Genomic DNA, 12,085 nt, shown 5'->3' with positions numbered 1-12,085 from the left:
AGCTCTGGAATAAATTTTTGTGACCTTGGATTAGGCAATGGTTTCTTAGATGTGACACCAAAAGACCAAACCATAACCAAAAAACCCCAGAAAATGGATATCACCAAAATTTTAAAAACTCCCATCCCCATTCTCAATTATTTTGGGAAGATACCTAAGGAGTAGACTTAGTGCATCCAATGGTAACTCTATTTTAACTTTCTGAAGAACCATCAAAGTGTTTTCCTCAGCAGTTGCACCATTTTGCATTCCTACCAGCAATTCGCAAGGGTTCCAATTTCTCTACATCCTTGCCAACGCTGGTGATTTTCTATTTTTGTTTGTGTTATAGACACCCTAGTGGGTGCAAAGTGGTATCTCATTGTGGTTTTCATTTGCATTTTCCTAATGATTAGTGATGTTGAGCATCTTGTGCTTCTTGGTCATTTGCATAACTTCTTCAGAAATATCTATTCAAATCTTTTCTCATTTTAAAATTGGGTTGTCTTTCTGTTGGGTTGGGGCTTTTTGTTTGTTTCTTTTTACTTTTTTATTTTTTAAATATAAATAGAGATAGGGTTTCACCATGTTGGCCAGGCTGGTCTCGAACTCCTGGTCTCAAGTGATCCTCCTGCCTCAACCTCCCAAAGTACTGGAATTACCAGCATGAGCCATCACATCCAGCCTGTTGGGCTGTTTTAAGAGTGCTTTGTAGATTCTGGATTCTAAAGTGCTTATCAGATAAAGGATTTGCAATATTTTTCTTCTCCCCATTCTGTAGGCTGTCTTTCACTATCTTGATAATGTCCTTTAATGCACGAAAGTTTTAAATTTTGATGAAGTCCAACTTATCTATTTTTGCTTTTGTTGCTCATGCTTTTGGTGTCAGCCATTTACTTCTCCCCAAGCTCTCTTATTTGAGCTATAATACTCTGGTCACATATAGCACACAAACTCAAATATGAAATCAGCCTAATTATAATAAAGACTACCTTGATAACATATGAAGTTTATTATAATGTAAGAATACCCGCTTATTAACATAGCTAAAATCTTAGACTTAAAAACAATAATACTTTTCCTAACAAAAGTAATGACAAAAATCTCCCCTCCCCCACTTTTTTACATACCTCCTATAGAAGTGCCAGTGGTACTATTGCTTGTAAGAGTAGCTGAAGTCTCTGACACTGTGGAAGGTTGGCTACCGGTGACAGCTGAAGCAGTATCAGAGGCCTGCTCAGAGGTAGATGGATTTGAATTGTTAATGGAAGCGCTAGTAGCTTGTGATTCCATTCTTGCAGAAGTGGTTGGTACTACAGTAGGTTCTACAAAATACAAAATGTCAACTTAGCATTTCAAAACAAATTAGATAAAGGGTTGTATTTTAATGTAAGCTAATGTGTTTATAATTATTAAATAAAAAAACTTTAAAAATACAAGCTCTCTAATAACATTCGGTAAAGAAAGCGTTCACAAAGCTAAACTGCAATATCAAACTGACGTGTTACCAAAATATTACTGCATTTTAAAAAATCCAACACCGATATGCTTATTCCTATAATTTAGGTGATTTAACAGTTTTTCAGGTAGCTTCTAAATAAGTTGTCTGATCTATCACAAAGAAGAAAAGACTAAAAGGAAATAAAAGTTCCTTGCTATGCACGTACACATGGTCACAAGCTGTCAGAACAGTGTTACAAACCACACTGTCTGACACAATATGGATTCTAGGGTAAGACTGCCTGGATAGCAATACTGATTTCACCGACAGTATGAATATAAATAAGTTATTTAGCCATTCTCCATTTCCTCATCTGTAGAACTGGGAAAGCATCAGAATTTTCTTCAAAGAACTGTCATTAGGATGAACTGAGATCACATACTTCGTATGATGCTTTACAGAGAGTAATCACTTAACATAAGCTATGATTTCCAATATCTGTTTTAATCTTCTTTCCATGCCTTTTTATATGTTTTCCAAAGAAAATTTTGTAAATATTAATACTCATCAGTGCTTTCTAATAAAAATTAACATTTTTCTCTCAGAAAGTAAAAGAAATTTCAGGTAGACTTCAACTTATGAGTGAGTTAAGTTTCAAAGAACTAATTTTAAAATGGTTGCTTAAAATTGAGAACAATGGGAATAAATCCAACCAAAGCATAGTCACGACAATTAAATCTGAAAAGAAAGGGGGTCTCTTAATGTGCTATGGAATGAGAGGGTTGACTTTCTATACAATGCAGTATGGTAAGCTAATTCCTTAGGCACAAATAGTACTTAGGCACAAATGGGACACTGTGAATGCTACTATGTCCAAATGCTTGTATATGCAAATTGCTTGTACATAAAAAAGGGGGAAAAGAACTTCTGTTTATTTGTAAATAGTTTAACCAGGGTTTCTCAACCTTGGCAATACTAACATTTTGGGCTAGACAATTTTTTGTTCGCTGGGGAGGAGATGTGCACTGTGAACATGTATGATGTATGATGTTTAGCAACAACCATGGTTTCTATCCATTAGATGTCAGTAGCATCCTCCCCTAACTGTGAAAACCAAAAACGTCTGCAGACATTGCCAAATATCACTTGGGGGAGAAAACTGCCCCTAGTTGAGAACCACTGCTCTGATGTACTTAGTTTTGGATTTACTTTTAATAAGAGAGAAGCTTTCCACCGAGAAAAACTAGTGGGGGAAAGGGAGCATCTACTAATCACTGGAATACTTTTAACCCAGTCAAGTGTAAATTCTGGTTGAACTTACTGTAATGTGGAAAAGGTTACTCTTATCACCTTCTCCTACTTACCAGCTAGCAAGTGTCACATCAGAACACAAAAAGTTTCCAAAATAGTCACTCTATATTTAATTAACTCTGAGTAATCATTAATTAATCCCTATTACATTAACGACTGTCTTACAGATCATTTACAGTGCTTCAAAACAAAAACCAAGAGATTGTTGAACAAAATGCAAACAGCTATCCCTTCATAAACAACTGGGTACTGATACTCTGAAAGTTATGACCACCCAAACTGCAAATAGCCCATAGAAGAGCTGATTGTATATGGCCTCTAACTCTTTCCACCTATCAACTCTTTCCATCTACCTGATATATTCTTTGCCCAATTTATAGCTAACTCCCAAACCTAACAAACTCATATATGGCTTACCATTTTCCTTTTAGGAAATTATGATTGACCATTTCCTAAGATATAACTAATAATACCTCAAGATGATTCCTAATATGTGGGCAAATTCACATATGTATTCATTCATATATTCATAAATTCTACCACTTTTCCTAACCTCTGTATTCCAACTCTCGTTTTCTTTCCTCAGTTACTTGGGTACAGCTGTAAGCCAAAATAAAATACAAAAAATGAGCAGCACAAAAAGGTACCAATAATACTGAAGGATAACATAATTTTTAAAAGTAAAGTTAGACATTTCAAATAGCCAGTATTAGTCATTTAAAATTCAGTTATACTGCTTTTGTGTTTATATTTAAAAAGTACTGCTTCTACTTTTTCATGGCAAGTTAAAGACAATCACTACAAATCAAACTAAACTAGGTTGAACTAACCTCAAACTACCACTTACAAAAATATTTTTTCCTGAGAAAATAGCTATCAAGTATTGAAACAATAACCACAGAGAATTTTATGTAAATTTACAAGCCTATGATATCAATTAAAAACGTGAGATTAAAAAATCTGACAATTTCCCTGTAGTTTAATAATATATTACCAGTAAGCAGGAGGAGTTTCTAGCACATTAAGAGATTTCCTTTTATCAAACTCCTTTCATGATTTTCTACTGTTACTACTTCAATTTACCATCTTCATCAACGGTAAGGTCCACAACTTCTGCTGCATTCTGCCTCAAGGGCTGTATAACAGTAGAAATCCTGCTGCGGTTCCGTGGCTCCTGTGGCCGACTTGCATGAGAACTTGAACCCTGGCTCCAATGAGATCTGGAGTGTCCAAGGGTTGAACGAGACCTTAAACGACATCAATATGAAGTTAGTAAATATAAATAAAGAATTTTTAGTCACCACAAAAACCCATAAGCATTTCTTACCAAATGTTAAGTTTTTCATACAAGATTTCTCCAAAGAAATAATCGTAATAGCACAATGTCTGGCACTCGGTAAACTTTGCTGAATGAATCACCAACTAATTGACCTAAGAATATAAGAAATACTACGTTGTACCAATCATTAGTGTAAAATACAGGATTCTGTTCCAAGAATGCTACTCTCTCTTCCATGGTTACTTTGAGTATTTAGCCAGGTTATAATAAACTATTTACATTTTCTGTTAATAGCTAAAATTATTCACCATAGGTAAAGGAATAAAAATAACACCCTACACGTTTAATAATATCCACAAGGTCTTGTATGTTTAGCTCAGGATAGATTTGCAAAACATTGCTTTGGGAGTCCTAAACCAAGCTAAGCTTCTAGTCTTGCCATAAAAGGAAACAAAAGAAAAATAAACAGGCACCAGGGAGATTTCCTGATGTGTAGAGGTAAGGATATTGTGGCTAGTTTACTAGTTTGGTAGCCATAAGAAATATTACTTGCGTGAGCTACTTTATGCTTTTAAAACATGTGACTGCGAACCCTAAACATCTAACTTCATTTAAGTATGTGTGTGGCATTACACTGTTCTAAATTTACTTACAGGTGTATATACTTTTAAGGACTCACTATAATGATTTGGACTGAGGATATACAGGGGTAATATGTAGAATACGCAGTCCCAAGGCTCCAGGATAAAAAAATAAATCTTTTGGAAAGGTGAGGCCAATAAAACACAAGCGCTTTCTCTTGCTCAAACTAAATATAAAACTGCTTATAACCTTATTGTCAGCATTTACAGAAAATATGTGTAATATAAAAGGTCATCGGGGGTGGGCGCTTAACCACTAAGAAGAGAACTCCAAAGGTCAAAGTGGGCTGAAAATGGCCTCAACGTTTTCAGCGCAACTTGAACTTCAACGATTATAGAACCTAGAGTTTACAAAGTTCAAATTCTAAAATAAAATTCTTAAGAAGGAGTATAAAGGTTAATTACTGAGCCACTGTCAAAATAGGATAGTACATATCAGAAACAGTTGTGGTATAGCTTGAGCCATGATAGTAAACAAATGTCCTGGGATAAAATGGTTTCGTATGAGGACAGATATCACCATTTAAAATTCTTGAAAAACTAAGAGTCTATGATGAGACTGAGTAGTCTATTATCTCTGGGAAGCTGTTAATAGCTGAAGGAAGTTATAGGTCCACTTTGCAGTACTTTTGTGAAAGCATCATGTTCTACTAGATGGAGCAACTGCAAAAAAAGTGAACATATGAGGAAGTCTGAAGGAGGTATTAGTGGCCACTATGATTAGTAGCAACTGTCAAATCCTGACACAAAAGACTCTAAAACACAGAAATACTCTCTTAAATGAAAGGGCCAGGCCAGGTGTGGTGGCTCATCCCTGTAATCTTAGCACTTTGGGAGGCCGAGGCGGGTGGATCACAAGGTCAGGAGTTCGAGACCAGCCTGGCCAATATGCTGAAACCCCGTCTCTACTAAAAATACAAATAAAATTAGCCAGGTGTGGTGGCTCATGCCTGTAACCCCAGCTACTTACAAGGCTGAAGGAGGAGGATTGCTTGAACCCAGGAGACGGAGGCTGCGGTGAGCCGAGATGGCGCCACTGTCCTCCAGCCTGGGTGACAGAGGGAGACTCCGTCTCAAAAAATAAATAAATAAGTAAAATAAACTAAAGGGCCAAAAGCCAGCTAAACAATAACAAAATTAATATCTCAGACAACAATAAGAAATATAACAATGGGTCATGTACACCGTGGGTCTTTTTCAAGATCATTGTCTATTACTCAGGTAAATGCATCTGCTTGACATCAATCATGTCCAAAACAAGATCTCCAGTCCTACAAGGAAAAATAGGTCTGTAATTTCAGTAGTCCTTACAGCTCATAAAAATTGAGTCAATGTTGTACCAAGCACTATGCACAGTCACAGGATAGGTGTGGTACATAACACTGGTTTCCAGTTTTACTCAGAGTTGGGGAAAATCACATAAAATTAAAACAAACAAGGATATGTTATAGAAAGCTCACTTCCATGCCTTTAGAAGTAGCACTTCGATGTTAAAATGGCAAGTGGAAAAGCATGTTCTAAGTGTTTGTAACAGATGTGAGAAATATGAATATATACTTTTAAAATCAGTAACATATTAACATGAAATAAGCAAATGCACTTCTAAATTCATTCCAACACAAAAATTAAGATTCATCCGTTAGATTATTAGTTTGGTGTATCAAATGTAACAAAGCAACTCTTTATTGCTATTATTACCAATACTTATAATCACCTAAAGTATAAGATGAATGCAATGTTAGGAGTTGATATTTTGGAGGGAGAGTCAAAGTGATTCTGCAATAGGGCAATGTCTTTTCCAGTTATTTATAAAAACAGATAAGGATGTTTCATTGATGTGTTAGTTCAGAGCACCGATAAAATTACTGAGTGAAGGACAAGGAATCAAAACTTATGTTTTGATTAGGGTGCCCTAACACAGTAACAGCACAAGTTTCACTGGTATCAATGAGTAACATATTGAAACAAGTAGATTCTAACAGAAAGGGCTATTTCAACATCAATACCCCTTAATATTTTTTCATTTTTAATTATGGTACCATCCCCAATATTTATGTATTATTCACATCTAAATTTCAAAGGAGATCAATTCTCCATATCATCAAAAAAACGCAATTTTATAAAACACTAAGTAAAATTATTATTTATTCAGAGCATTAACTCTTAACTCTCACTGTATACTTGGGGTGCTTTTAAAAAGACTAACCTCTAAAATTCTAGTTCAAGTATGGGAAAGAGTCTGGGCAACAATATAGCTTCATTTTATTATCTCTCCAGGTGAGTTTAATGCAGCCTGCTTTGAAAACCACAAATCAAGACAGGCTTAGTGACATGTGCCTACAGTCCTATCTACCATGGAGAATGAGACAGGAGAATCATTTGAGCCAAGGGGTTCAAGTCCAGCATGGGTAACATAGCAATATTCTGTCTCTTACCCAAAAAAAAAAAAAAATCCACTAATCTGATATATGCATACTCAAACTGGGTCTCAAAATAAATAAATAAATAAAAAGAATGCAAATATCTGCAGCACAAATATGTTTAATATTTACATTTAATATTTCAAACATTTAACTAAGAATTAAAATCTCACCGATAGCTTTCTCCAACTGTTACAATCTCCACTTCACTGTCAGTTGAGGTAACATTAATTTCTTCATTGGCAGTAACCTGGGGAGTGGAGGAAGCTTCTATCACCACAACATCTTCATCAATACTTCCTGGAAACAAAAAGAAAAAACATTTAAAGGCAACTTCCTGTCAGCTAATCGTTAGGCAGAAATTTTTATTTTGACTTTGAAGACCAAGAAATTCATTGCAAAAATAAAAATCTTATCTGTCAAAAAAGGTTTTTTAAAAAAATACACAAGGAGCGAAAAACACACACAGTAAAAATGGTAAATCACTGTTTTAATCTATACTTCTTTGCATGTTTACTTCCTCTTCTACGGATTTGGTGTATTCATTACAAATGTTCAGTGGTTTCTACATGATTTGTAAGATCTTATAGATATTTATCCTGTAATATCTGTAGTATATTATAGATCTTGTATGAGATATTCCACTTTATAAGATATTAACCCTTTAATAGCTCAAAGTAATTACAGTAGCTTTATGTTTTTTCCAAGGTTGTTTTCATTTAGGTGATATATTCTTTAAAAAAAAACACTGTAGTTTTTTAGTTTTATGTTATGAAATTTGTCATTTATTTATTTATTGAGACAGTTTCTCACTCTGTTGCCCAGGCTGGAGTGCAGTGGGATGATCTTGGCTTACTGCAACCTCCTCTGCCTCCTGGGTTCAAGTGATTCTCATGCCTCAGCCTCCCAAGTAGCTGGGACTACAGGCACGCACCACCACACCTGGCTAATTTTTTAGTAGAGATGGGGTTTCACCATGTTGCCCATTCTTGTCTTGAAATTCTAACCTCAAGTGATCTGGCCCCCTCAGCCTCTCAAAGTGCTGGGATTATAGGCGTGAGCCACTGCACCCAGCCAAAATTTGTCTTTTTTTTTTTCTTCAGACAGAGTCTTGCTCAGTGGCCCAGGCTGGAGCGCAGTGGCTCGATCTCCGCTCACTGCAAGCTCCACCTCCTGGGTTCATGCCATTCTACTGCCTCAGCCTCCCGAGTAGCTGGGACTACAGGCACCCGCCACCAGGCCCAGCTAAGTTTTTTTTTGTTTTTTTTTTAGTAGAGATGGGGTTTCACCGTGTTAGCCAGGATGGTCGCGATCTCCTGACCTCATGATCCGCCCTCCTCAGCCTCCCAAAGTGCTGGGATTACAGGCGTGAGCCACCACGCCCAGCCCAAAATTTGTCATTTTTAAATGCCCATTCTTTTCTAAATCATTCTAAGCTTGGAAAGTGCGTCCTTATTTAGAAGATGGATATGCATTAAATTAGACTTGGTCCAAGTCTTTGTTTAATATTCTTTATATTACTGTATCTAGAACTGATTTTTGTTATGACATTAGATAAGATTATATAAATAGAATCCTGCTCTGTCTCTCCACAGCTAACTAGCTATCACCAAAACATTTATTGAAAAATCTTTTTTTACCCCATTAATTTTTGATACCTCCTCTAATTTTCAGTTACGCAAAAGAAATACATACTGGAAATTTACTGCACAACATAGGGTCTATGATTAGCAATAACGTATTGTGTGTTTAAAACTTTGCTAAATGGGTATATCACATTAAGTGCGCTAACCAAAAAAGGAAACAAAAGTAAGGGGACAGGAAGAAATTTTTGCAGGTGATGGATATAAGTCCATGGCATTGATTGTAATGATGGTTTTACAGGTGTTATACCTCTTTCCAAACACATCAAGTTATATACACTACCTTCCTTCAGCTTTTAGTATACTAATCATACCTCAATAATGCAGTTAAAATATTTTTTGATACTTCTCTTAAATATTACACATATTTTACAGTCCGTTTTGAAACTATTCAACCCCTTTGATATAGAGTCTAGTGTCAGGGTAAGTCTACTTTTTAAAATAGTTTTTTTGAGGTATAATTTACATACTTTAAAGTTCAACCATTTAATCTGGCCTTTCGCCAGAAACCACCATCTTCCAATAATTCACCAAGATGACAAACACAAAGGAAAAAAGAAGAGGCACCTCCAATTTGTTCTCTAGGGCTTTTAGAAAACATGGAGTTGTTCCTTTGGCCACAGACACAGGAATCTACAAGAAAAAGCGATGTTGTAGACATCAAGAAAATGGCTACTGCTCACACAAAAATTAGCCGGCCATAGTGGCGCTCGCCTGTAATCCCAGCTACTCAGGAGGCTCAGGCAGGAAGATCGCTGGAACCCAGGAGGCGGAGTGGGTTGCAGTAAGCCGAGATCAAGCCAATGCACTCCAGCCTGGGTGACAGAATGAGACTTCATCTTACAACAAAAAAAGAAAAAGAAAAAGAAAAGAAAATGGCTACTGTGGGCCGGGTGTGGTGGCTCACGCCTGTAATCCTAGCACTTTGGGAGTCTGAGGCAGGAGGATCACGAGGTCAGGAGTTTGAGACCAGCCTGACCAACATGGTAAAACTCCGTCTCTACTAAAAATACAAAAATTAGCTGGGTGTGGTGGCACGCGCCTGTAATCCCAGCTACTCAGAAGGCAGGAGAATCACTTGAACCTGGGAGGCAAAGGTTGCAGTGAGCTGAGTTCACGCCACTGCATTCCAGCCTGGGTGACAGAGCAAGACCCCATCTCAAAAAAAAAAAAAAGAAAGAAAAAGAAAATGGCTACTGTTCAAAAAGGAATGCCCATAAATATTACCATGGCAAAACTGGAAGTTACAATGTTATCCAGCATGCTGTTGGCATTGCTGTAACAAACAAAATTCTTGCCAAAAGAATTAATGTATATAATGAGCATATAAAGCACTACAGCTGAGATGGCTTCCCAAAACACATGAAGGAAAAAGATCAGAAAAAGAAGGAAGCCAAAGAGAAAGGTACCTAGGTACAACTGAAGCACCAGCATTCTCCACCCAGAAAAGCATACTTTGTGAGAACCAATCGACAGGAGCCTGAACTGCTGAAACCTATAACCTGTGAATTCATGACATACTAGGTGGCCAAAAAAAAAAAAAAAAAAAAAATCAAAGACACCTGGATTATAAACAAAACAAAATAAAACTTGAGGGCATTATGCTAAGTGAAATAAGCCAGTCACAAAAAGACAAAAACTGTGATTCCAGTTATGTGAAGTATCTAAAGTAGTCAAATTTGTAGAAACAGAAGGGTGGTGGTAACCAGGGTCAGAGGGAGGAGAAAGAGGAGTTGTATAATGGCTATAGAGTTCCAGTTTTGGAAGATGGAAAAGTTCTGGAGATCTGTTTCACAACAAATGTAAACATACTTTTTTGTGTGTGTGTGAGACAGGGTCAGGCTAGAGTTTAGGGGCACAATCACGCTCATGCTGTCAATCTCCTGGGCTCCAGTGATCCTCCTAACTCAGCCTCCTGAGTAGCTGGGACTACATGTGCACACCACCACACTCAGCTAATTTGTTTGTTTGCTTTTTTAAGAGACAGGATCTTAGTACATTGCCCAGGCTGGTCTCGAACTCCTAGTCTCAAGTAATCCTCCTCCCACCTCAGTCCCCCAAAGTGCTGGGATTACAAGTATGAGCCACTGCACCTGGTCCCAATGAGAATATACTTAACACTACTGAACAATAAGCTTAAAAATGGTTAAAATGGTTTTTAAAAAAGTAACGCTCCATTTCTTTTCTTGCTGTATTTTTTACAAACCTGTTGTTGAATGGCTTCTTCATTACTATCACCTGTCAATACAAATGTCACCCAACAGTTTACAAATGTCTGTAATTAAGAATTTTCACATAATGAGCGTAAAAAAATTCACCCATTTTAAGTGTACATTTTGCTGATTTTAGTAAATTTATGGAGTGTAATCATTGCCACAATCCAGTTTAAGAACATTTCCAATAACCCCAAAAGAGCTCACAAGTCCTATTTCAGTCAGTCATCATCCCCTATACCAACTCCAATACCCCTGCAACAACTGATCTGCTCTCTGTCATTATGAATTGGTTTGTATTTTCTAAAGTTTTATGTTAAGTGGAGTCACACATTACATACACTTTTGGCTCCTTTCACTCAGCGTATTTATGTTGAAATATATTCATTTGTTGTATCAATATTCACACTTTTTTTATTGCTGAGTAATATCCAATCATGTGGATATAACATACTTTGTTTATCCATTCATCCACTGATGGACATTTGGGTTTTTCTCAGTTTTTGCATATTACAAATAAAGTACCTATGAACATTCATGTATAAGTCTTCCTACAAACATGTGCTTTCATTTCTCTTAGGTAAGTACTTAGGAATTTAATTTCTAGGTTCTATGGTAAGTTTGTTTAACTTTTTAAGGAACTGCCAAATTGTTTCCCTAAATGGCTCTACGATTTTACATTCCCAATAGGGAAATGAAGGTTTCAGGTTCTCCACATCCTCACCAATACCCATTATTGTCTCTTTTTCATTAAACTTGTTCCAGTGGCTATACGTGGTATCTCATTGTGGTTTTAATACCCATTTCTAAAATAAGTAGGCTGGATACAGTGGCTCACTCCTATAATCCCAGCACTTTGGGAGACCGAGGCAGGCAGATTGCTCGAGCTAAGGAGTTCAATCCAGCCTGGGCAACATGGCGAAACCCTGTCTCTACAAAAAACACAAAAATTACCTGGGCATGGTAGCACATGCCTGTAGTCCCAGATACTCGGAAGGCTGAGGTAGGAAGATAGCTCAAGCCTGGGAGACGGAGGTTGCAGTGAGCCGAGATGGCACCACTGCACTCCAGCCTGGGCAACAGAGCCAGACCTTGTCTCAAAACATAATAATAATAATAAAACATAAAATAACTAATGGTGCTGAGCATTTTTTCATG

At 36.9% G+C, this 12,085-nt stretch overlaps 1 protein-coding gene across 13 annotated transcripts in view; it reads right to left on the bottom strand.

The window, feature by feature from the left end:
* RNF111 (ring finger protein 111) overlaps nt 1-12,085 on the bottom strand; it is a 112,389-nt gene that overhangs the window by 39,071 nt on the left and 61,233 nt on the right. For all 13 annotated transcript variants that reach the window (XM_054451255.1, XM_054451259.1, XM_054451260.1 and 10 more), the window contains exons 3-5: nt 7,245-7,371; nt 3,815-3,978; nt 1,110-1,304 (exon numbers count right to left, since the gene is read on the bottom strand). In XM_054451255.1, the coding sequence (XP_054307230.1) occupies nt 1,110-1,304; nt 3,815-3,978; nt 7,245-7,371 (486 nt within the window). The remainder of the gene's footprint in view (nt 1-1,109; nt 1,305-3,814; nt 3,979-7,244; nt 7,372-12,085) is intronic.

The sequence above is a fragment of the Pongo pygmaeus genome, chromosome 16 (assembly GCF_028885625.2).
Source record: "Pongo pygmaeus isolate AG05252 chromosome 16, NHGRI_mPonPyg2-v2.0_pri, whole genome shotgun sequence".
NCBI classification, from domain to species: Eukaryota; Metazoa; Chordata; class Mammalia; order Primates; family Hominidae; genus Pongo; species Pongo pygmaeus.
Note: the sequence above shows the minus strand (reverse complement) of the source record. Positions and strands in the feature narration are given on the sequence as shown.